We start from the raw sequence: 27,185 nt of genomic DNA, 5'->3' as shown, positions 1-27,185 counted from the left end.
AAAAACCACGTCGTTTTCAGTCAAAAAAGAAGGCAATGCTGACGGTTTTCATGGATTACAACGGTGTAGTGCATCATGAATTTTTGCCAGAAGGCCAGACAGTAAACAAAGAGTATTATTTGGGCGTTATGAGACGTTTGCGTGAAGCAATTCGCCGAAAGAGACCAGAAATGTGGGCAGAAAACTCGTGGATTTTGCACCATGATAACGCACCGTCGCACAGTGCTATCATTATTCGTAATTTTTTGACGAAAAATGCAACAAATACCATCCAACAGCCACCGAATTCACCTGATTTGGCTCCCTGTGACTTCTTTCTGTTCAATCGAGTTAAAAAACCATTACGGGGAACGCGTTTTAGCAGCCGAGAGGAAGTAATGGAAAAATCGCAGGAAGCACTGATGGACATACCGAAAACCGAATATAAAAAATGTTTCGAGGATTGGATCAAGCGCTGGCATAAGTGTGTTGCAGTCGATGGGGATTACTTTGAAGGGGACAATATAGATGTAGATGAATAAACTTGTATTTTTAATTTTCTGAATAAATTCCGGGAAATTTTTGATCAAGGTAGTATTTCACATCCACGTAAGTGTTAATCTATATTTTTTTACATTATCTTTTCCCTTTTCATCAAAGGAATGGCTGCTGGGATTTCTCGCGTATCCGGAATTGCGTGTGTGTGTGCTCTAGTGCACCACTCGCTTAATGGCTCCGATTTCGCGTGCGGTGGCCAACTCATGGTGCTCTTCCTCTCCTTACCCGCTCCTGGCTTCGTTCCTGACGAACGCACCTATTTATGGGCCTTCCTCTTTCTCAACTTGCACGTTGCGGTGGAAGTACTGAGTGCAGCGCGCCCTCCCCTTTTGAACTAAGTCTCCATGGCGTACAAACAGAGTAACTCGCCTCGTAAACATACCTGACATGTAGAAAGGATTAAAGGTGGTCCTCGTGCGGAACTCGTGACTGATGAGTACGGAGTTTGCATTTCTATTTTACAATCCCTCCACGAACCTATCAGTTATCTTGAGGGTTGCTTTTGTTGTATCTTACTAGATCTAAAAAGAGTTGGGACTAAACATAGCATAGGTGACTATGCCATTTCAATGACATTTACTTGATGGTTTATATTTTACTTCATTTGATTTCCCTTATTGCAATGAAACAGTATTTTAAATGGCAATAAGATTAAAACGACACGTTCCATCTTAGGCAACATGGCATCGACCCCATTTACACTTCAATTAACACATTCTAACTCTTCAAATCCACTGGATCCTCCATTAATTTTTTTACAAATCTAAGCGTCCCCTCGCGCCACGAATTCATTAATTTAGTTGTTATTATATGCCAAGAAGCAAGGATATTTTCACTTCAAAGTTTTCCATCCTCAACAAACCAGGCGGTCTCTTCCTTAACTCTCCCCATCTACATATGTTCACCACATCTGAAAGAATTCAGGGATCGGGAGAGCGTACAGGCTTCCCACCGTGAGATTCGGGGTTCGACTCCCTGAGGAGGTAGATTTTTTTCGGGGATATCCCGATCCCTATTTGATGGGACGTGAAACTACGGACCCCTTGGCGCCTTTTGTTAAGAGTAGGCTAATGCCGACGCCGGGTTTCCACAATGACGCAAATGACCTTAGCTGTCGGTCGCCTCCCCTAAAACTACTACCACTGAAACAATTCCAATTTTCTTGTCCATGTTTCCTTCCATTCTCTTTTCTTCTCTCTTCCACTGTGGGTACTCAGGAATGCCATTAAAAAGAACCCTTAGGCACTACTATCCCACCAATCCCTTCGAAAAGCAGTCAGAATAATACCCTTTCGAATTTTAAAACCTTTTAAATGGCACATCGATCTATGTGGTATTCCCAGTACCATAACACCATTAGCTGAATCCCCGAAAATTCATTATGTCTCATCAATTCCATGAAATAGCCCAGTGAAATCTGTCCCATACTTGATAAACATGTAACTATATCCTCAGTATCACACTGTGAACTTTCAAAAACTTTTTCCTGCCTCAGTCCGTACGTCGGTCTGAAGGAAGGGGCGCCTATGAGGAAGGGCCCAGATGCTGTGAGCGTGCTAACCCCTCCCCCCCTCGCTCCCTAACCTTATTTCCTCTCCAAAATATTTGGGGTCAGCTCCCCTTAATTGTCCCTTCGCCATCAGCATGGCTTACCTTCTCTCCCACCAATGGAGTCCCATGTTTCCATCGTCTTCGTAAGGTCACGATATGTGGTGCCCGCGTGCTCATTAATCCTACGTCACGGAATTTCTTCTCGCCATACTTTCTCTCCCTTCTTCGCCCAATCATCCACTCCAATCCACTCGTTAGGCCTCCTCGTCGAATTCGTTGCACCAGAAATAACCTACAATCCATCAGTTGTACGATATAAGGAAGGAAGGACAGTGGTCACTGAAGTGAACCATCGCACGTCAGCTTGTTTATCGGTCACTTTGAGCACTTAATACTCTAATTGAACTGACATATGCTCATCCTATGGACCAAAGATGTTTTTATTGCAATTGCGAAACTTTCCTCACAAGTTTCATGTAAACTTTTTTCGCGTTTCGCGTACACGCTTCAGTTCGTCTACACTTCAAATACCCGGACACTCGCTTCGAACCCACCGACTGGCAGTCTCTACCAAAATAACGTCTCATCTTAGGCTTACCCTGAAAGACAACATAAGGGTGTGAGACGGAGGGTGTTTAGGGGTTTTGGTGTGATTGGTGATGGTTCCCACGCCCTAAACACGAGAGCATGCTTCACACGCGCCCTCTCCACTCCCTGGCATAGAATTAACATGTCGTGCCTTTGAAGAGTACCTTTCAAATTTATGTGACGCGCGCCAAAAGATGGAATTCCCAACATCTCATCACGAGGTTTGAAAAACCAGACTCGCGTTCAACTCCACAAATGAAAGCGACCCAATCAATGGCACCACCGATGCGTCGCTTTCCTCACAGGCATCGAACATTTGGAAAATTTCTTTCAAAAACCCTTCAGCAATTTCAAATCAATCGTACGACCCTTTTTAGCTACATCACCATTATGATCTGCTACGGATGCAGAAGGGATCTTTTCCCGAAATGTCTCACCGCTGATCGCAGTTAATGTCAAAAAAGTTTACGCAATGCTAACCAAATAACTACTCTGGTGAAGAGCTGTTATATTAATTATTGAAGAGAATTAGTCGGAGAATCATTACGTCACTGGTAAACACTCAAATGACACAAGTTATTCGCCATCGGCAAGTCCTTTATCAACGTTAAATAGGGGAGAATAGAAGAGAGGCATTGGAAGCGTGAGTGGTAGAAAAGAGAATGGGACTGATTAAGTCAGGATTACGTACGATTAACATTTGGCCATTCAGTCAGGCTATAGATTGAAGTGGACATTGAGCTCCTCAAACACCGTGTAATGTGTTTGGGACGAGGCTAAAACAAAGGGAAAATTTAATTACCGCATGATGGAAGTTCTTCTTTCGAGTGTAAGTGATGGAACAATTTAGAATACATGAGATTTGTCCAATAAATACGGGAACTGAGATCATAAAAACTTTATTTTGCAAAATTTAGTCCACATAGATTTTTTTTAACCCCTTCAAAGCACTCTCCATTCTTAGGCTATGCACTTATTCCATCTTCTTCTTTTCCACTGTATAAAAGCACCCTTAGAAGTCCTCGGTAGTTAGGCTTTTTTGTTTTCTCGTCGTTTCTTGCTTTATTGTGTCCACATCTTCCCAGTGATGTTCCCTCATCGCATTTTTGCATTTTGGGAATAGCAAAAAGTCGCAGTGGGCGAGATCTGGCGAATAGGGAGGATGATCAAGGATGGTGATTGAATTTTTCGCCAGAAACTGGCGAACAATCAATGTGGAATGTTCAGGTGCATTTTCATTGTGAATGATTTATCCATCGCCTTGAGTAGCATTTGGTCGCACACGACGCACGCGATCCCTCAAACGCTTGAGAACTGGATAATAGAACTCAGTATTTACGGTAAGGACAAGGGAACGCACACGATCAATGGTGTCGTAAAAACAGGTGGTTGAAGGTTGTCCCAGGTTTGGCGTCTTGTCGGCCATCTTTAAAACGCTTAATCCACTTGAAAACGGATGTTTTCTTCAAAGCATTATTACCATAAACAGCTGTAAACATTTCAGTAATTTCTTGATAAATTTAACCGCACTTCACCAAAAACTTGATTTTGGTTTGTTGCTCCGTGATTTCTTCAATTTCCATTTTCGAAAAGCAGCAAAAACAAAGGCAACAGAAACTAACTTCACTGGCACCATACGCACAGCTCGACGATCCGGCAAGCACAGACGGCTCATGGAGTTTTAGGCAACTAGCGCCGCTATTGGGCGGGGCTATAGTCCGCGTCATGGCCGCCAGATTGCACCAGTTTGCATATTTATCGTACGTACTACGTATATATTTACCTCACATGAATATATTAGCTTCATATAACACTGTATTCTAATTCTAATGTATTGTTTGGAGTTTCAGATAATGTGATTCCCATGTGTTTATTGCCTAATTTACTTGGTAAACATATAGGAATCTAATATATATATATACACATATAAGTGTGTGTGTGCGTATATCTGACAACAATGTGAGTGCTATTAGATAATCGTATTAACTAAACTGCGCAAGAAAATTGATTCCGGAAGTCTATGATATCTTGCGTTTCTAGTAAGGTTAACCTGGGCGGAATCAGTGAGTAGTTGCGAAATACGTGTGAATGAAGTCTGCCTCGTGTTCACGTGAGCCTCGCCCTTTCGCCGGAGATGCGTCGTAACAAAGGGAATGCCTGCCTCCTAGGCGTCGCACAAAGGGAGTGTTCAATGATCGGAGTTATTCGGGAAATGCGAGGCTAGGAATTCAGAACATAGCTGAGGCTAGATTGCTCCTGAGTACAAATTCGTGAATCCAAATCTGAAGCAAGTGCGGTAATTACTACCAGAGGAAGATATGTCTTAAGCTTTTTCTGTGAGAAAATTAGAATTTTCGTTTTGAAAAATATTAATCGTATTTTATTTATGCAATGCTGCATCCAATGTTTCAGCGATAAGTCTTAATGTGGGAAATTGCTTTTTGACCTTGTGGACCAATAAGGCCTTTGCGGCATGCAAGCTTTTACAACTATCTTTGCATGCGTGTAAAATGATAGGATTTCTGCATGACTGTAATAATCACTATATATATATATATATATATATATATATATATATATATATATATATATATACATATATATTTTATTTATTTATTTATTCAGTATGAGTCCGAAAACAGCACATTTTGGCCTTTACATCGAACTATTAACAACGATAACAATAGTCACATTTACAAACACCCAAGCCCTAGGTGGAGGAAAACTCACCCAGGCGGGAATCGAACCCGCGACCCTTGGAATGGCAAACGAGGACGTTACCCCGCCGCCACCGGGGTCGGCTATACACAGCATGTATAGGTTTGCATGGATGTATTGACTTTGCATATGGTTTTGTTCCCTTTTACTGGTGGTAACCTAGCACCCCCCGCTACGCGCCCTTGTGCCGGCTTGCGGGGTATTATGTAGATGCACTTATTTTGGATTATGCTATGATCCATTACAGCACTGGCGCCATTCCATAGGAGTTTGAAGGCGTTTATTTTTTTATAAAAGTTGAAATGTTTTGCTGCTGCCAAAGGTTTTGCTAGGAATTTCATTTTTTTCCAAGGAGAAATGATGCCCTGGGGCAACGCATCACGTCGGTGGATAAACACCAATTAAAAACGCCCATTTAGTGCATATGACCGAAGACGATAAAAAACTAAAAAGATCTTTGAAAAAGCATTTGTCAAGTGCCTGCGTAAAAACAACGAATCATGCAATTAACGTGGTCGAAATGAACTTTAAGTGAATTCTAATTGTTGCATGATGCCCTGGCACGCCGTGACATGCCATTGGTACGTGCATACGGACTATTGTAGCAATTTAGACACGAGGTTAACGCAAAATTTGAGACACATTAACCTGGAAAGTTCACTATAGTAATTTTTTAATCTTTCTACCTTCTTATTTTTTCTTGAGACATGGCGAGTTGGCTGTTAAAATTAGGAATGCCTTCTGCTTATTTCAATAGCGTTCTCACGAAACCGTCAAATCCACAGTGAAACTATATTCATTCACCGAACGGAACCTAAGCATTCGGGCACTCGCAATGTATCCATCTTGGTTAGATCGTTATGCTTTCGGTGTTGATTCTAAGGAAACTTCGGAGTTTCGAATTGCGCCGAACGTTTCCCCCGCATTGCAGTTGGTATCATTAAGAGCGATGTAGACGCCTACTGCAACACGACTACGCAGCAAAAGTCAAAAGCTTTGTCAGCGTATATTTCACCGGGGGAATACTTTTATATATAATCTCCCCGCTCAAGATCTCCCCCCAACCGCTGTCTTGGAGGTCCCATAACTCTCTGACACCAATTACTAAAGCCTCGGGTACAATGTCAGCGGTTTTTGTTGGGATAACGTATTATCGTTATCGTCTGCAGAATAGTGGGTATAGTTGCGTAAGAATGGTTAAAAAAATAGGAAACTGGCAAACATTTAAGCAATGGATATTTATCGCTCACAATTAAATCTCTCTATTTTGTTCCTAATGACTTTGGATTGTAGTGAGACAACACACAAGGGATCTAATGTAGAAAGGTTCTAGGAATGTAGTAGAGATAAACTGCTTACCTCAGTGAAGCTTTTTTTTATTTTTTAACGTAGTCTCCCTGCGGGCTAACGCACTTGGTCCAGCGACGTTCCATTGTGTTCTCGATATCATCTCGAAAATTAGATTCCTTCAGACCTGCATTATACGCGTCTACTTCGGCTGTTAGTGCTTTGTTTGAAGAGAATCTCCGTACACCGAAGACAATTTTGAGCAGCTTGGGGAAGAGATGGAAATCTGATGGAGCCAAATGAGGTTGGCGTGACAATAATTTGTATGCATTCGATGGCTTCTGGCTCAACTTTGTGGAAGTTCATGTTCATGGATTGAAAAATTCAATGTATTTTTCCACTGCTCATTACTTTAGTACTACTAGTTTCAACGCTGAGACGTCATCATCAGATACCTAATGTACCTGTTCACGTATTTTTGCCATGGCAACAGCAATTGTGTGTGGGCGGTAATTGTCTTAATGAAATGTGACTTTCTTCCTTGCAAAACCTGACCTTTTTCCGTGTAACTTTTGCTGTAGTTGGTCCAGGAGGTTGGCGTTGTGTTGGTCATTAATTGTATGACCAGTGGGGGTATAATCTATTAGCAGAATCCCTTTCTCATCCCAGGAAACTGAAGTCATTACCTCTCCGGCCGACCGTATTGCTTTTGCTTTCTTTGGTCGTGGCAATTCAACATATTCCCACTGCTTTGACTACTGTTCTGTCTCGGGGGTATAGTAGTGAACTCAAGTTTCATCTGTGGTCACAAATTGGGGCAGAAAATCTAGTTGGTTGCTCTGAAAACGAATCAAATATTGTTCTGAAATTTCCATTCTGCTGCATTTGTGATCCTGCGTCAGGAGTCGTGGCACCCATCAAGCAGATAATATTTTCACATCCAATTTCACTGTTAAAATGTGAAATGCCCTTTCAGATGACATTCTTAGATCTTCAGCGATTCCTCGCATTTTCAGTCGGCGATCCTCCATGGCCATTTTATATACTTTCGCAATACTTTCCGGGGTAGTTGCACATATTGGCTGGCCACTATGTAGGCTGTCCCGACCAAACACAAGCTAGTTTTTCCAAGTGCAAACGGTTGAATACGAAGGAGTGAAGTCCCCTAGAGCGTTCAACAAGTCGGCATGAATTTCCTTCGCTTTCATAACTTTCTCTAGCAAGTATTTAAGCACTACTCAAACCTCAATTTTTTCCATCTTCACAAATCACTACACGGGAAACACAATAGAGAGGCGTCCGTGACACAGATCTCTTGCCAGAGCACCGACTCGTTATATTTTACCTCATAAAGGATTACCTATTACTACGCGGGAAATTCGTTGCGCCAGCGCTAATATTTTTGGTGGTGATTCCGAGAACCTTTCTAACTACCCTCATAAGTAGGGTACGCACATGCAATTAGTGCGTAGGAACCGAAAAATTTAGATTTGTTAACTTCTTTTCTCTGCGCAGAATTAGAAAACACGGTGCCCTGTAAAAAATAAGCCACCAACAAGAGGGGACTTATTAACTTCTCTAGAAGTGTAGGCACGAAAGGAATTTCTTTTTACTCACTTGTCCTGGCTGTTGTTTGCTGATTTAGTTTCCTCTAAGTTATACAATTTGTCACCAGATTATTACTTCGCTAACTCTGGGAAAGTTACATTATCTATTGCATGATGTAATTCTGGTAAACTGGTCATTAAAGGTTAACTACAAACTTGTATGTCAGTAGCTTGGTGGTCTAAATATTATTTTATTTTTTTCGCTATGTTAGACTCTCGATTTTGGTTATCCTCTTCCATTCTCTGACGCTGTGATCCACTTTATTTTATTTCTTTTCTGCCTATCCTAGAAGTCGCCTCTGTGTTGTCGTATAGCCATTAACTAGATGGCTGTCGTTATTTTGTATTGAGTATTAACTTCTGAAGGATTCTTAAAGCCACTGCAATTTCATGAAATAGGTTTTCCTTATTAAGAATAAAGAAACCTCCAACTTCGTAAACTCTCGCTTCATTCTGAGGGTTTAGCTTAACTTTCTGAGAATCCATTTCATCTTCTTAGATTTTTTCATACTCTATTTATAAGTAAATTTATATCGGCTTATTTTGGATCACGGACTTTGCATTAAATTCTTCACGCCGATAACTGAGGGTAATATAAGCCAGTCTAACACAAGCGGCGAAACAGAATTGCAAAAGTATCGTATTTCTAACTACATAGAGAAATTTGGAATGAGCATGGGATATTTTAATTTCAATTAATTTTTGATTTTGGTATAAGATGCGCTCGATTAATTTGAATCAAGATACAAAAATAATGGGTATCGAATCCTACTCTTTTTTTGAACTTTTGCTTTCAATTGTTTTAACCCTCAACTCTTTTAGGAGACAATGGCTCAGTTCTCGAATGAAATATTCTTTGTTTTCATGCACATGCCAAAATGAGATATGTAGAGAGTGTAAGACATGTAATGTTGTGTCTTAAGTTCATGTGCGATGTTCAATTAAATTTCATTTGAAAATGAAGTTATTCGTTATCTATAGAGTTGTAAAAGGAAGTTTTCCCCAAAAATAACGATACCGCGAGGCAGACGCTGCATGCCATTTAAAATTGTACAAATGTAATTATTTGGGCTCCCTGATGCCATAATGAACGAAGGACGAATTTATGTTTGCATTTGTAGAATACCATTTAATGTTGGGATACGTATTATCTTCCACGAATGACCTGCGATTAACATTGCAAAACATAGCCTCACGTATATCGTGCTTATGTGGTTAAATTATTATTTTACGCATTTTCAGCCCCTCTTTATGTTTGATCTGATATAATCTGACTAGCTTTCACAGAGTTTCTTTTTGTTTTTGGTTTTCATAAATTATTCTTGAGATAATTTTAATGAGTTTCTGTAAGACATTTTCTTTCGGGTGAGAAATTCAAGAGGAGTTTCTTTCGTGTGACACTCTTTGCGTTATGAAGATGGTTATTAATAATTTGTTTTTAGCTGAATGCTTAACCACAATACGTTCAAAAATATACCTACTGGTAACAAATAAGCGTTCTAAGAAATACTATAACCTTGAAAAAATATGTTTTTGGCCAAAGATGTATCTTCGTAACACCGCACCGTACATGGGGCGGCAGTTACGTTCTTAAAAATGAATGCATTACGTGTCAGTTAAAATAATTATTATTAGTATTTGGATTTTCATTTCTAATGGCGGAAAAGGACAATCTCTTATTCTTTGAGAATTTAGATCCCACTTTTTGTTGATGTTGTTATTTTAATTTTAAAACCCCGAAAGCCACCCCTAGGGTGAATACAGGGGATGAATTCATACCAGACTAATTTTGACCCGAATATGATCCTCCCGCGTTCGAACAATGTCATTATGGCCCCTAACCTTCGTGGGAAACTTAAATTTATCTGTTCTACACTTAATATCTCTAATTTTAATGACATGATGGGGTAATAATACATTTTTAATATCACTGTTAAAGAGACGTCCTCCGATTTATGAAAAAGATGCCATCTGTAATTTAACTTTCCCTCCGTGAGTAATTCTTAGCCTAGCTGGTCCAATATTTTGGATTCGCTGCTAAGTTTATCATAAAAACGTTCCACGAATCCAGCCCCTCTACGCTGCACGCGATCTATTTCGAATTCCAATCCAACTTCGTGAGTAATTTTCCAGTTAGTCAGACAAGGGATTTCCATCATTGGTGCGAGAATTGGAAAGCCAAAGCGATAGATATAGGATGATAATCAATATTAATAGAAAAAATAGGCTATCCCTTTTTCGAGAAAGGGGAAAATTAATAAATATTGAAACTGTAGCTCATAAACTGGTGGAATCTCGGAAATGTCCTGGACAAAAATGTTGGATTCAATAAGGACGAGAAGAGATGAATTTCGTCAGGCAAAGAAGCTTTCACACAAGGAGGAGAGAATTGATGACACGGATTTTCTAGCAGAACATATTGAATAGAGCGGAGGGACATTTGCGGATGTGTGATAAATGGCCGGTTCTCCGTGTCAATTGAATGTTAACCTGAATCTCATCGCTTTGGAAACTGCGATCCCGTGAAATGCCTCAATATTGTGGGCAAGGGCTTTTCCAACATCTAGTGATATATCATCTTGGATTTTATGGTCAGAACACACAGTTATATATGCTTGGGCGAGTACGACATCATAAAACGTCGAGAGGAAATATTAGTGAACCCATGTCGACGACGTTATGCCATTTCCCTTGGTGGGGAAATTCCGCAATTTTTCATATCGCCAAAATTTTCGCATCCGTGCTTTCTGGCTAAAACAAATAATAGAAGGCCTTCGCACTTTATCTAGCCTATCTCTCTCTCTCTTTCCCTCTCTCTCCCTATGTCCATATCTTTAGAAGCACTTGTGCAGGCGTGACGATGTATTTTCGCCCGAAAATATCTGGTTGATTTCCCCAACACAAGATTTCCGGATTCTCCCGTCCCATAGGTATCCAGCGGAAGGTGATTCTCCCTCTCCACACCTCGATATCCGCGCCTTTTCTCATATCTCAGTCCCTCCTCAGCTCCCACTCACTCCTCGCTCCCACAATTCTTCCGCTATATTCCTTTCGACGGCGGCTGGGTTTTGTGCGGAAATCCGGCTCAAACCACCTGTTCTGCACCCGTCCTCCTCCCTATCCCGGGAGAAAGGGTTCGGGTGGGTGGGGGGGGGGGGAAGATTCCCCCATCCATCTTTGCCCGCTCCTCTCCCGGTCCTATTTTCCCACCCGCGTCCCCTCCCCCTTCCTCCGGACGCTCGCGACGGAAGGCGTCGCGTCGTCATAGGCACGTCGCTTCGCCTCCGCCCCCCCTGCGACCCCCTCCTCACACAACACGCCGCGCGAGATCTCTCGCACGAATTCTGACGCACTTCGTCGTCCCTTTCGCCTTTTGACGCCGCCTCACCCGTTCACCACGTCCGCCGTGTCATTTCTGCGCTCACGTCCGTGTATACGGATTCACATCGCATCCTCTTCATCCTACTCCCATCCCCCGACTCAAGTTGTCTTCTTCCGTCCTTTGCGGGTGGGTGGGTAAAAAAAAGAGTCGAAAGACGACAATTTCAGGTCCTGGTGGCGGGTTTTTTTTATCATCTGTCATTCTCCCACGGCGCGCTAAAAGTGCTTCTTTTTTTTTTGGTTCGCGTCATATTTTCGTCTTGACTTTAATTCATGGCTCAAAGTTTTCCGTTTCTCGTTGACTTGTGTTTGAATGGAGCGTTTTAAGGTTGGGTTTGAATCATTTTTGGGGCCTCGGGATTCCTCCAGGGAATAGTCCTCTCATCTCTTCTTTTTAATGGCCCAATTAGTATTTTGTAGTTGAAGAGATAAACACAAATTTAGCTGACATCAGTGTTCATTTCAGACAAAATATATTTATTTTGCCTTAGTCCGAAAACAGAACTTTGTGGTCTTTTACATTGGACTATTAACAGTGACAGCAATGGACGCGGTTACGAACACCCAAGCCCTAGGTGGAAATTAACCCAGCCAGACGGGAATGGAACCCGCGACCGTTACATTGGCAGACTGGGACGTTACCCCACTGCCACCGGGGTCGCCATCGTGGACCTACAACATCACAGCTAATATGAGAGCAGGGATTATTTGTTAACCGTTTCTTCCATTTGTGTAATTGCATCATTTTCAAAGTGAATCTTTGAATTTTTGTAGATTTATGCTCGGAGAAATATTTATAAATATCTTTCATTCATTTTATTTAATGAATAATATAAATGGAAGATGGCTGGAGAGTAAGTTTCGTGGCTTGGAAAGAGGCGAAGAACAAGGAAAAAAATGGGAGAAAAATCGAGGGTTGGAGGGATATTGAAAGCGGTGATTGAAGGGAGGAGCAGGGAAGGAGATGGAACGCAACAGGCCTTTTGGACGCCACGAGAGAGGGGAGGTAGGGAGGGTGGAGTGCTGAAGAAGGATAAGGAAACATAAAGAAGCAGGGATATTGGAGGCTAAGGAAACAGATTGAGCGAATTCCCTACGGACGCTCATGAAAATGCAGATTTTCTCTGGAATTCCGTGGTGATGCATTGTTTTCAGGAACTACCCAAACCCAGCTTTAAAGAAGCATCTCATGGTATTGGCGATGATGGGAAAATGGTTTCAAATCTATTTTTCATAATGCGATGATCAGTTCTTAATCACACACTTGAAAGAAATTAGTGAAAATAAAAAATCCAGTGTATTTAAAAGGAAAAGTACAGTTATTTTTCAACAGCTTTTATTCAAATACACTTTCATAACACAAAACATCGTGATAAATAATCTTGGATTTGTTTAAATGTATCCATTCACATTTACAAGGGTATTATGAATGCATTGGGCTTTATCGGCCGCTGCACCATGACATATATTTTTAAGGATGACTAGGAACGTGCCGTTGTAAAATTTGAGATCATGAGTCACGATAGGAATGCTTTATTAACTCTTTTAGCGTTTGCGTCAGGCTAACACCGCGCCGCGTGCTTTACGTGCGTATGGTATTTCCGGAAATTTCCGAAGCCGTGGGTTGAGACTACTACTTTATTGCTTAATGCCATAGAATATCTACGAACGGGATTGAAACTATAAGTGGATTATTTTAAAATTTATTTTTTTTTATTTTTTGATAGTATTCAGTTAGTTGAAAATTTCAAAAGCATCAACGCGTTTCACGAAAAGATTTACCGAGGATTTACTCTGAACATAATGTTTATAATTAGTTTGCAGGTCATTGCTCATTAACCCGGGAGTCATGTCGAGAGTGGCTTTGTATCCGTTTTTATGTACCAGTTATAATTTTATATATGTATTTAAAATTATCCTCAAAAGCTAATGTTGACATTATTTTTTTTCGGTGAATTCCTAAAATATTATGGTTAAAGTTTCATTGCGTTTAACATTTCTCTCCATTGGTTTGTACTTTTTAATGGTCCGCTTCTCCGGATTCTGCGTGAAATACAGATCGCAATGTACCTTTTTATAAGGAAAACATTTGGTTATGCATTGGAATGCCTGTAGCATATTTATATTTGGAGGTTTTAAAATTAACTCGAACAGAATTCCGTTTAAGAAATAATTTTCTATAACTTCTACTAAATTACATTGTAATTTCATCCCTCAAAAATATTTTCTAGCAGGAGTCAAACTTGAATGATGTTATGTTTCTGATTAGCGTGTTAAAAATTTAACGATGGTTGTTTGCGGTCGTAATTAATGTTTTAATTAAAAATATCTGTAAAGATTAACAATCATTCTTGGACAGAATGAACCCCCGTGTAACCTAACGACCATTTTGAAGCTATCTTTGTTAAATTCACCCTTTCTTTACACATTATTGATATCGAACAAAATCTTGGAATGGCTTAATTTCACTCATTCGTTCCCGAATATTTTTTGCTGACTCTATTCACGCGTAGATATTGTTATTTATTATGGCACAAAAAACAGAGAAATTTTTTTTTCTCTTCACAAATGATGATTGCATTTCTTTCTGGGTTTTAAGTGTCTAAACTTACGGCTGTGGGCTCCGAGAAAAAACTTGAATGATAAGGAATATTATCCACTCTCAGATTTATGGCGGTTCTCCCTTACTTACTCGAAGCGCGGAAATTTATCACCGCCGCTTTTTAATCGGTAACCTTTTATAAGGATGCGCCGTGCACCGATGCGGGTGCGGGGATGATAGAAAAACAAAAAAATTGCTCAAAATATTGGCATGCCATGTTTTTCCTCTTTTTTATAATTTTTATTCGGTTTTATAATCTCGAAGGATTATCCCAAAATCCTCTGTTCCTCTTTTGTTATTAAATCCCTTTCATTATTTGTTTCCTCCCTCGAGACACAACTCTAAGCTCTTCCCCAAACCTTTCGAGTTATTATATTTCTTTCCCTTACATTCTACGATTTATATGCGCCTCTCACTGGAACCGGGAATCCATTCTCTTTCGACGTACTTCCTTTTTATTCTTTCCTCGTCAGGAACCACATCTCCATCGGCTCTGCTTTTCCTTTCATGACAACGCTGCCGCGCTTCTCAAGGTGGAACTGAGGGTCGGTGTTGTCTTCTTGAATTAATAACCTTGAAGTAAGAGAAGTTATTAACATTAATAATAATGTTTGGAGCAGGTTTAAGATAAATGTTCGGGTATGCTTCGGGTTTTAAATGCAGTATGTATATACACTGGTTTGAGTTTTGAACTCTTGTATAATCTGAAAATGTGTCTCAATACTTGACGAAAGGTTCCAAAGAAACTGCGGGAGATGCCACAACAGTAACTTTTAACGGAGTCATCCGCTAATGTGCATTTCAATGCAACAATTTCAGAGTGTAAAAATCATTCGCCTTGACTGGGATTCGAACCCAGATCCCTCAATATCCGGTCGAGTGCTTTAGCCACTTAAGCTACCGAGGCGTCCTCTTATTAAGATTTATAGAACGCCTCGGTAGCTTAAGTGGCTAAAGCACTCGACCGTATATTGAGGGACCTGGGTTCGAATCCTAGTCAAGGCGAATGATTTTTACACTCTGAAATTGTTGCATTGAACTTGACGAAAGATTAAATTTGTTCATTTATGCGACTGAAATTCAAATTCACCGTTCAAAGAAGCAACTTTTAGCACCTTAAGATCTTTGGAGAATATGCATGGTGACGAATATGTATATTTTATATGCCGCTGTCATGAGCTCTCTATTCGTTCTATTGAAATTCATGGGCGGCATTAACAAATTGAGTTATTGATATTTTGTCGTACGTAGTCAGCCCAATAAATATGCGAATTGGTGTAATCAGGCGGCCTTGACGCAGACTATACGGCGCCCACTAGCGGCGCCAGTTGCCTAAGACCCAATGAGCCGTCTGTGCTTGGGGGATCGTCGAGCTGTGGGTATGGTGCTAGTTATGTTAGTTTCTGTTGCACTTGTTTTTACTGTTTGTCGAAAATGGAAATTGACTAAATCACGAAGCAACGAATCAATATCAAGTTTTTTGGTGAAGTGCGGTAAAAGTTATCAAGAATTTACTGAAATGGTGACGGCTGTTTACGGTGATAATGCTCTAAAGAAAACATACGTTTTGAAGTGGATTTAGCGTTTTAAAGATGGCCAACAAGACGCCACGGATGAAGCAAGGCCGGGGCGACATTCAACCACCTGTGTTGACGACAACATTGATCGCGTGCGGTCCCTTGTCCTTACCGATCGTCGGAAAACTGTCCGAATGGTAGCTGATGAACAAAATTGGGCAAAAGTGCAAACTATTTTGACCGAACATTTGGGTTAAAAAAAGTGTGCAAAAGTCGTGCCCAAGCTGCGTTGATTGTTGGCCAATTTCTGGCAAAGAATTCGACGACCATCCTTGATCATCCTCCTTATTCGCCAGATCTCGCCCCCTGCGACTTTTTCCTATTCCCAAAATGCAAAAATGCAATGAGGGGACATCACTGGGAAGATGTGGACACAATAAAGCAAGAAACGACGAGAAAACTTGAAAGCCTGACTGCCGAGGACTTCCAAGGGTGCTTTTTTAAACAGCGGAAAAGAAGATCGAATGAAGACTACTTTGGTTGCTTAGCAACGAATGGAGACTACTTTGTTGAAGGGGAAAATATCGATGCAAACTATATTTTGCAAAATAAAGTTTTTTTGCCTCAGTTCGCATATTTATTGGACAGATTTCGTGTGTAAATTCTGTCCAATCTGTCATGGGAACGAATCAAGGGCGTTCAAAGAGTTAATTGCCAAGATTGAAATTTGTTGCAGTTGAAACCAAAAATTTAACGAGAAATTTTATTTCAATTGAGTTTGCACAGTATTTTTTAAATGTCCTTTCTTATTCACTAGGTAATGGCGCAATCGTGGCTGGTAAAATATCTTGGGAGAAGGAAAGAGGAAGAGATACTGTTGAAGCAGACATTATTGTGAAAACCGATTAAAGATAATCTGATTAATATCCCTGAAGTATTATAATGCATAAGCATTTTCATTGGCAATGTCTATAGGCTGTACGTTAATCGTCGAAATACTAAAATTGAAAAAAATAGAAATTATGAGTTCGTATGAACATGAATGTATCATAAACCTCTTTGGAATTTCTTAAACAGCGTGACTGATGTGTCATCGTACATCTTTAAAGAAATAGTGTGTTCTAAATGAATGTATCGCCTTTTTCATCTTTCATTGGTACGTGCAAACACTGAAAAATTACCACGTGCGAAGACATAGTCGGTGACCTAACTGCATTACGAGTGCTTAAACTTCCTAGTGCCAATTAAACTCGATACGTCGGGGAAGTGGCTGATAGACGAACTCGGAAAGGATCCTCCAGAGATGTATGTGACTTCCAATTAAGGCGATGAAGTTTTCACTCAAGAGCTTCACGAGTTACTTAATTAAATGCCCGTCAGAAGTGATGAGTTCGCCCGTTTCTAATCATTTTACTGCCATTTTATCTCCACATAAAAACCAATATGTCGTCCAGGAGATATTAATTGAACGTAGCCCTAATTTCCCTGAAGACATGGAAGGGGGATCGTCCCAGTTACAGAGGAGACGACATACTATACAGTTGGTGCCGAGTTGACATTATGCGTTCCGAACTGAACTTTACAGCCTCATGGGTGTTTGTGGCATTTGATGTCGTCGGTAATTAAAGCATCGCCATTAAAGCGACTGTCATTGTGCTGTTTGTATTATCTCGTGGAAGGTGGACTAATAACATTTAATAAAATAATAGTATAAATAGTCCTTCTTCAGTTTGTTCCAGAAATAAGAAAACATCATTGTGACTTTATTATTATTTGAATTAACACTTCAAAGGGGAACGCATGGTTTTTTGACAATATTGATAAGCATGTTAAAAATACCTAAAATTAAAATAAACAAACCCCCTACATTTCTAAATTTGACGTGAATCAGTCTTTCACCGATTCAACGAGATCAGATTTAGCGTAAGTTTTTAGTTTAATTCAGCATTTTAAAAATCTATTTTACAACCGATTAGAAAAAACCGTACGGTAGCCTAAAATGGTAAGTTGAACTGCATTGGTGTACTTCATTTGTAAAAGGAGACTTATAAAAGGAAAATATAAACGACAACATTTCTTCCTAAAATGACGAGGGTAACCCTTGAAAAGGACCGCGAATATAATATACAGGAATAATGAGTTTCATTTTCTAATTTAAAAATGGTCCAGATCGTTCTTATGAATTGCATAAACAACGGTTGAAATATTAATTCATATAACTTTTATAATGGGGAATAGCTCTACGGAAACTCGTCATATACCGTTCAGTCATACCATTATTCTGTTCTGATGTACTCCTAGTCCGGTCGTTGGCAGAGAACGAAGTCGGAGCGAATGAAATCATTTACTTTTGAGTCTGGGATCAAAATTCATTCAAAAAGAATCACTGCATACTATAAAATTACTCCATTTTAACGCTTTGATGTTGATTAAGCTGAAAGAATCAATTAAGTTAATTAATGTGTGTTAAATGTAAACTCTGTTAGCGTAAAATAGTCATAAAATAATTTCTCATGCTAATTGCAGTGCATTAGTGATGTGCGTTTGGATTCAAGCTGGTTAATTACAAAATGCGCATTTCGTTGCATCTGGTTGCAGTACACGTATTATCTACATGCATATTATTGACACTAGAATTCGTAATGATAAGGTTTCGACTTAAGTCTTCTCATATTTCTAACAGATCAGGTCTGAAATATTCGTAACCGGTAGTTTTCAACGGCACGTGTTCCCGCTCGCATTCGTTTTGCCTCCCGCCCTCTTTTTGTGTGTCTTCTCTTACGTCTCCCCGTTCGAGGAATTCGTTGGGCTTCCCTCCCCTGCCATGATTTCCCCCGCGCCTCCCGTCGGGGCGAGGGCGCTGCAAACACCCGGCTCCCCTCCTTCCATCCAATGGCCCGTCTAATCCTCCCCTTCGTGCTCCACCTTGCATGCCACGCGACTTGGGGGAACTACGTAACTCACCCACGCAAACTGAGTGTGAGGTGAAGGATTAAGAATCGACGATATTCATATAACATCGATGCATATTATTAATTCGGTGTTTTCATTGAGGTCTTTATGTTTTATTTCGCTATCATATTATGCTTGATCTCCGGATATAAAATATATATCTCGGGGAAAAAACGTAATAGATAACCGATGCAAATTATAAAATTACGTTTTTTTTACGTGAATGCCATCTGAGTTTGCGGCCTTTTGATTAATTTATTTTCGAAGGCACTTTTGCTGTACGAGAAAAGCACAATTCTTGTACTCTAATAGCTTCACTTAAATACCAAATTACAAAACCCGAGTTGTGGAATGCTGATCATATAAGTCTGTAAAATAACAGGTAATTCTAGAACAAAGATCTTTTCAACAAGATGAACCTTAAGGATATTAATAATATTATTTTAGACTTCATTAATATGATTAATAATTAATAGCAAAGAAACGAATAAGTGTTACTTCTCAACTATAGAAGACAAAATTATCGTAAAATATTAAATGTTCATCCATTGATTTTTCACAACTTTCGATTTATATTTCATGTTTGTTTCAAATTTAAAAGAATTTCGAATGCTGAGGTGTGTCGAGAGGAGGAGGCTGATGCATTGACAATCTTTTCAGAGGTGCATTGAGTTAGTGGGGGAAAGGAAGGTATAACGTTTCCTTGCCCCATCCCCGCTCGAGCGCCCCCCATGAAGCCCTCCGCTTATTCTCTTCCCCCAACCCCACCGAACTTATAGGCTTCCCACACATTCGCTTCTCGTTAGATCCACCTTCCAGTTCAACAGTATCCCTCCACCGTTCAATATTCCTCCATCGTTCCATCGCGATGGAGGTCGTTCTTGATTGTTTCTTCGACGATGTTCTCTCGTCGATGGATAGGAGTTGTCTCTCCGTTAGGCACAAGCGCCGGGAGATGATAGACTACCTCGGGACATTGATTATGAGTTGCGAGGACGAGAAGGAGGGTTGCAGGCTCGCCGTCATGTCCGCCCTCCGGTATCACGACGTCCACCGTCGATCCAACGGCTCCGTGTGCCTCATGGGTAAATATCACGACGTCCTCTACGTCGCCGCCAAGATATGCTTCGACCGCTGCTTGGAGGACTGCACGGTTGTGGCCGGACTTTTGGACAGTATATTCAGCTGCGAGAAGACTTTCGAGCGATTGTTCATCGGTTCGATATTCGGAACGAAGGTGACGCACTTGATCTGCGGCTGGAAGACAGACTTCGCCGACGGGGAGGAGAGCCTTCGGGCCCTGGGGTACTTCCTGTCGCACGCCGCCAAGATGAAGCTCTCTTACGTAGTCCCGGGACCTTCCGGCAGGATCGAGAGCAGATGCTGTGCGGGGGCATCGGAGAGCAGGAGATGGGGCAAGGAAGCGGCGACTCCGCCTCCGGGGGCGAAGCCCTCGCTAACGCGCCTGGTCGACGTGCCGATGCAGGCCTACGAGGGCTCCCCTCCGCTCTACGTCGCCTCCTTGATGGAGCGTCCCAAGGTACTGCTGCTGTTGCTGCGCTTCGGTGCGGAGTCGGACGGCGGTAGGGGCAGGACTGTCGACAGGGAGGAGCGGAGGGCACATTCGCCCCTGGAGAGTCACGTCCGGAAGCTCAGCGCGGCAGCCTCGGCCGGGGTCCGGGTCCTGCCCATAGACTCGGCCAGCTGCTTGAGGGTCCTGATGCGGGCCAGCACGAGGGTTGCTATTCCGGCGAATGAAGTTGAGTGGGAGGCCCAGGACCCTCTGCCGATCAGGTGGAGGAAGACGTGTGGCACGCCAGTTCACCCGAGGCTCTTCCGTGACGGCATCATCCTGCCGAGCCGGTGGAATCGGCCGGCCGAGCTGAAACACCTCTGCCGCTGTGCTATTAGGACTGCGCTGTGGAATAACTGGGAACTCCCATACGGGATACGGAAGCTCCCTCTGCCGAATAGACTCATGAACTATGTGGATCTCTTGGACGATTGAGTGAGGCAACGTTCCTTTGTAAAACGCGCCTTATTCCTTTCTTGACTATGCTATGGAGTCCGTCCGGTTCATGCACACGAAGTTGGATGCTATGTGTGGTGTTTGAATCAAAACCTTTTTCTGTATTTATTTCGCCCGCGTTTGGATTCACTTTGGAAGAGCCAAACGCTCAGATCGGCAGTTAACACTGGCGTGGGACAAGCAATGAAGCGTCAGTGACCTTTCATATGGACGTGAGCATCGAAATATACTGAGTTAGATGACTTCAACGGTGCATTTGTCTGAACTTTAACTCAGGTTTAAAATTGAAGTCGAACTGGACAGTTTGATTCAGAGATGCTTTGCTTCGGTATTCTAATAGTACCGGTGTACATTTGATTTCCTTTACCTCGTGGTCAAAGCTGTATGGTAAATATTTTCATAAGTGAATCGCAGCGATATTGGATTAAAGGATATGACATAAGGAATATGTATGCAAATTTATTTGATTAATTAAAGGTATTTTATCCTTTGATGAACACACGCACACAAGCACAGGAAGTGTGAAAGGGCAGTAAATCATTCAATGAATTTTGCTTGTGCTCATTCATACTTCAGTGCAAGTTTGTCTGCCAAACTTTGAATTATGGACGTGTATTGCCCTATTATAAGGGAAACTCGGGATTTTTAATGTCCGTTGCTTCAAAAGGCTAGGAAAATTGATGAGAGCAAGAGCACGTCTCTGACACCAAGGCACCGTGACCTCATCTCTCACCTGTAGGCGTCCTGCGTGACGTTTATCCTGCCGGGGGCACCAGTCGTCTCCGCTCTGCTCGTCAGGTTGACAGTGTTCCCGAAGAGACAGTACCGTGGCATTCTGTGTCCGATCACTCCAGTGACGACTTCTCCAGAATGAATACCGATGGTTACTTTCTGGAATTGAGATTAAGCAGATAGATACAGTCAAGGTTTATTTCCTTGAGCAGTTGTTGAGGGAGTCGCTCTTATAAGCGGGGCCATGTTGTGTATTAAAATAGAGTAGAGCGACCGGAAGGCTTTCACAGAGACAAGGAGAATTAATAAAAATTTTAACCAGGAATCAGCATCTTCGTGGCCGAAATTATATTTATATGTTTTTGTTTGCAAAAGATATTCTCCACTCCGAGGGTTCTCCACGAAAAACTCACTGCCCCTGGAATTCGCTGGCATCCTGGCTGAGGAAGAGCTACGGTAGCGACAAAAAGTTTTCAATTAACCTTAATTTGGCTTTCCTATTTAATATATTGCGAATTTAATTGGTATTTTTTCTGATACAATAAGTGATAAAATAGTATTAAAAATTGGCTTTTGTCTTAAGAGGGCATATGAACCATTTTTTTTTGTTCACGTGTAGTATGTTGATATTATCACAAGAATTGTACTCAAAATTGTGTCCCCTTGAATATCACTCGCCCTCAATCTCTTTCCCTTCCCGAGTGGGTTTTAGAAATACAAGCATCGCTATCAAACGGAAAAAAGTATGTCTCGTTTACAGGAATATCGAGAGGTAATACCAAAGTTTTATCATATATTTTTATTTGCTTATTTTCGATATTTCTTATGGTTAGCGTTCGTTTGTGTCCTAAAAATTTATTTAATTAATACGAGGGTAAGCTGAAAACTAAAGCACCCATTCTTGTAGACCACTCACAAAATAACCTTCAGAAGCACTCCTGGTGGCATGTGGAAGTAAAATTCCCCCTCAACACGCATGCGCAGGTTTTCGAGGTCGTTACATTCATCCAGTGTATTTTGAGAAGCGGAAGTATGGAGATGTGTCCTAGTGCTATGTCAACACGAGTTAAACAGCGTGTTTTATCAAATTTTTAACTGCTGAAAAAGTGACTCCTATTGAGATTCATCGTCGTTTAAAGGCTGTTTATGGTGACGATGTTGTTGATAGGTCTACTGTAAATCGATGGGTAGTAAAATTTCGTGGTTGCGAGCCTGGAAAAGCCATAATTGTGAATGAAACACGCAGCGGACGTCCGATCACTGCCACGGACGATAGACATTGTAAAATGTTCCATTAGTTTTCAGCCTACCTTCGTATAATGCAATGTGCACACATCAAAAGTTGGAATATATTCGTGAACCGGCGGACGATTATCTCGAATGCTAGGTAAAGTGCCCTTAGTCCCGATTCTTCCACAATAATTAAGTCTTCTTATTATATGTAGGCTAAATTAGGTGTTCTATTAAAACTGTCCCATATTTTCGTAAAATTGTACACCCATTCAAGCAGTCTCTCCTGCCTCAGTTCTTCCCCCCTTAACCCGATCTGCCCCGGCATCTCAATATCTCCTTTATCCAAATTTTCGATCTTATTCGAATTCACCCCGGCTTAGTCCTTCATTTCTGTCTTATCTTTGCTTCCACTCCCCAGACCACAATCCTTATTCACGTGTCGTGCTATTCGCACGCATATCGATAGTATTCATCCTCTCTCTTAGAAACATCAAGTATACCTGCTGAAGCTTCACACATGAAGACTTCTTAATTCTTGATAATATTCTTTAACTTCATACTCCTTGAGTATCTCTTATGAAATCAACACCGCTTTTTTAAATGATTATTTCTCTTTCCCTATTCTTCATTGAATACCGTAAAATGGATTCTCATCCATTTCCTTTCTTAGTAACTTATCAAAATGAAATTTATCTGCATTTATTTATCTCCGTAATATATTCCATTGGGAACTGAGTAAAACCTTTGGCGAAATTTAGGAGTTTGCATTTTGCATGTTTCAGTTAATTATTCCGGACGCATCGAAGATTGAAAAGCGGCGCCGAATCGGCCACGCAGTGCACCACAAGGTATGTTATATATCAACATCTCCAAACGTAATTTCACTGCTGCTCATTATTGTAAAAATAGTTAATATCATATTGAAATATCTTTAATCCGGCGTCGGCAACCTTTCGCCTTTGCCCTTTTATTTCTTTCTTAGTTATGTTCGTCGATGATTAATTTTCCTATCTTAATCCATATTCTTAGATCCCAAAAGTGATGGACTTTTTCTTGACAGTAAAAATATTTTCAAAGAATATTGGAATTTTCAGCCTCTATACCGAAATATTTACCGAATAAATCATATGATGTCGTTCAATAATTGACTTTAGCTACTGAAAATAGGCAAGGGTGTTAAAAACCTCTCTTTCTCTCATGAGATAATTTATGAACTACTGTGCGTAATCTGGGTTAAGGTTTTTCAGGTTCTCCTCGGTATCAGGTCTTTTTTTTTCGCATTTTCGTAAAACTTAATCCGCGAGCATTACCAGAGAAATATTGGTAGAAAATCAAGGGTAGTTTTATATTGTTTTGAAAATAAGGTAATCTGTGAGTAGCCTTCTATAAATGACCGCTAGTATCATATTTTCCTTTACATCCGTTGGTCATGCACTGATCAATGCATTACACATTTGCTCGCACCAGGATGGCACCAAATACCATCCGTTCTCATTAGTGCCTATTAGGAGAAATGCTTCATTATATACAATCTTACCACTGGCCTGCCATCCACTTGCACTTCCTGGCCGAGGTCCATCATATCCAGGGCGAGGCGCGCTATGCATCTCGCGTGGGAACGGCAAGCATCTGGTAGACCGCTTACGGCCATGTACTTGTCCCCGACTGTTTCAACCTGTCGGTGAAGATGATGTTTCATCCTTAAAGCTTTGTCAGTGAAATATTAGAATGCCAAATATGGCGTTTTTGTGCATGAAAATGGAAAAAAATGGCCATTATTTCTTCCCCTAGGAATGCGATATATGCGCGTCGAATTAAAAAAAAAATATTCCTATGAGTATTAAAAGTTCACACATTCAAGGTGCACAAATGAGAACTTTGTGTAGGTGTTTTTGCTATCAAAAAATAAGCTTGGAGTTGCGTGTCGAAATAATTTAATTCATATTATGAGCAGAAATTATTAAAAAATATACTATCGCTCTTATCTTTCTTTGGTAAGGTTATTAGTGTAGATTTGAGCGATATACATGGCGACATTTTGTTCATGGTTGCGATTTGAATGAGCTCCAGAAATTAAATCCAGTATTTTTAATTCTTCGTCACAATTCGTAAGATCTAGAATCTTATCAGTGGCTTGGAGACGGAAGAATAAGACCTGAAAGCTTGAAAAACAGGATTAAGATCTTTAAAAGGAAGAAAATAATGGTGTTGCGGTCAAACAGTATTGGCTAATTTCAATAAAATCATTAAGTATGCGAAATAATGAAGAAATAGTATTTACCTACTTACGTACTTTCACTTTCTCTTATTTATACTGTCTCATTGAAACTTCTCGATAGATGTTTGGTGGAAAGTGAGAAGACATTCGTACCACTCTCGAATCCTTACACTTCACATAAATTCACCTACAGACATTTGAATACGAGGTCTGTGAATTAGGTAATGAGACTGGCAACGTAGCGTTCGATCTGGCACCACTGGAGGCGCTGGGTTTGGAGGGGCAGTAGGAGAACATTTGATCCGCCTTCAGTAAGGGTTTGAACTCGCCCGAGTCATTTGGTTGTCCGTTGAGATTTTTTTGGGAAATTTTTTTTTATATTGTGTTCTAAAAATGAGTGACATAAGTTTCGGGCAACAGTGTGCTACCAGTTTTTCCTTCAGACTTGGGCACAGTGCAACGGAAACTCTTGCTTAACTTCAGCAGGCCTACGGAGATAGCTTTTTATCAAGAGCACTGGGTTTTTCGGTGGTTTAAGGCGATTTCAGAAGGAAGAGAGTCGATTGAAGGTGAACCACTAAGCGGAAGGCCTTCATCTTCAAGAACCGATGAAAATTTTGACAGAATTCGGAATCTTGTGCGTTCAGATCGTCGGTTTACAGTCAGAATGATCAGGGAATAGTTGAATTTGACTCACATCACAGTTTATCAAATTTTGACCAAAGAATTGGGGATGAGAAAATTCTGCGCAAAAATGGTTCCAAAAATCTTTCGCAATACCAAAAGGAATCAGGTGCCTTGAATTTTTGGATTCAATTGAAAATGACCCCAATTTTCTGGAACGTGCCATTACTGGTGATTAGTCTTGGGTGTTTGAGTACCACCCAGAAACCAAGCGCCAGAGCATGGAGTGGCACACTGCAACCTCTCCAAGGCCCAAAGAAGCAACGATAAGGAATTCGAAGATCAAATGCATGCTCATTTGTTTTTTCGATATCCACGGAATCGTCCACAAAGAGTTTGTACCTCAAGGCCAAACGGCCACTCAACACTTTTACCGAGAGATTCTTGAAAAACTTCGAGGATGGGTCATTCATGTGAAATCAATCATCATGAACAACTGGGTGCTGCATCACGATAATGCTCCTTGTCACACAGGAATTTCAAAAGATGAGTTTTTGGCCAGTAAAATCATTCCTGTGTCTCCTCACCCTCCTTATTCGCCTGAATTGTGTCCTTGTGACCTTCTTCTCTTCCCGAAGTTGAAAAATCACCTCAAGGGAATTCACTTTGGGGCAGTCGAAAACATTCAAACGGCTGTAATCGACCAGCTGCAGGCTATTCCAGTATGAATCGGAGTTCCAGCTTTGCTATGAGGAGTGGAGGAACCGTCTCCAGCGCCGTGTGGCTTCAGAAGGAAGCTATTTTGAGGGTGACAATATAAAAAATGTAACTCTATTTGAATGATAAAACTTTTAAAAAATCAGTCTCTTTGCTTAATATACAGACCTCGTGTGTTCTTCGGTAAAAGAGAACTCTGTTTCGTATCTTCAAAACCAGATAGCGGGGGATAAACGCGGTAGCAAAATATTATTGGGCAAAACATTAGTGCCGTAGGTAGTTGTGCAACATTTTATGCGTTTAAATGTTCCATAAGGAAGCCATTTTGTGTATTTAATTAATTACCTTGCTTCTCGCGATGCCATTGAATAAAACAACTTCATCATACCTTGTATACGTTCTGATTCTTCTTCGGATCCGTGAGAACGTCAAACGTGGTGTAGAGTTCATTCAGCATCCGCACGATCTTCATCGCTCCGCTGCCTTGGCTGGCATCCGACTCGGCGCAGAGCGCACCGAAGCCAACGATCCCGGAGAACAGGAGTGTGACGCAATCGTAGCGCCTCGCAGGAACCGGTCGGCCATGCCTGAGTTCGGTAGCCACGGAAACCGGTAGGACCGAATACAAGAGACTGCGAAGGAACAATCAGGAAGGAATTAGCGAGGGTGAGGTAACCTTTTGTTCTTGGAGTACCAATCGCACTTAGTAGTAAGAAAAGGAAAACTTATTGGAGTGAGCTGGAATTACTAAATTAGCTCAGGGTTTTTTCAAAAAGATTCACTTTTTCTCTCCATCCCCATGCTCTTATTTTTCGCAACAATTACGTGAAGTTTATCAGGTCTTGTTCTCGATCAAAAGAAAAGGAGAATTATATGCATAGTGCTCACTTAT

At 41.0% G+C, this 27,185-nt stretch overlaps 2 protein-coding genes across 2 annotated transcripts in view; one reads left to right on the top strand and one right to left on the bottom strand.

Annotated features, from left to right (window-relative positions):
* Nucleotides 1–12,988: 12,988 nt before the first annotated feature.
* The window catches only part of Gycbeta100B (guanylate cyclase soluble subunit beta-1-like), a 148,385-nt gene continuing 134,188 nt past the window's right edge, over nucleotides 12,989–27,185 (bottom strand). Inside the window, exons 11-14 of the mRNA XM_071596501.1 lie at nucleotides 26,682–26,925; nucleotides 24,272–24,409; nucleotides 21,503–21,660; nucleotides 12,989–14,844 (exon numbers count right to left, since the gene is read on the bottom strand). Coding sequence (XP_071452602.1) covers nucleotides 14,727–14,844; nucleotides 21,503–21,660; nucleotides 24,272–24,409; nucleotides 26,682–26,925 — 658 coding nt within the window. The 3' untranslated portion in view covers nucleotides 12,989–14,726. The remainder of the gene's footprint in view (nucleotides 14,845–21,502; nucleotides 21,661–24,271; nucleotides 24,410–26,681; nucleotides 26,926–27,185) is intronic.
* Nucleotides 19,544–21,215, top strand: stops (SOCS domain-containing protein stops). The gene has a single exon (XM_071596421.1). It carries the CDS (start codon nucleotides 19,609–19,611, stop codon nucleotides 20,746–20,748), a length of 1,140 nt encoding a protein of 379 aa, XP_071452522.1. The 5' UTR covers nucleotides 19,544–19,608; the 3' UTR covers nucleotides 20,749–21,215.

Source organism: Hetaerina americana, unplaced genomic scaffold (assembly GCF_022747635.1).
Source record: "Hetaerina americana unplaced genomic scaffold, ioHetAmer1.1.p SCAF_8, whole genome shotgun sequence".
Classification (NCBI taxonomy): domain Eukaryota; kingdom Metazoa; phylum Arthropoda; class Insecta; order Odonata; family Calopterygidae; genus Hetaerina; species Hetaerina americana.
The sequence above is the reverse complement of the archived record's forward strand: the minus strand, read 5'-3'. Positions and strand labels throughout refer to the sequence as shown.

Coding starts and splice junctions, on each gene's coding strand:
- stops (XM_071596421.1), top strand. CDS start 19,609: ATGGAGGTCGTTCTTGATTGTTTCTTCGACGATGTTCTCTCGTCGATG.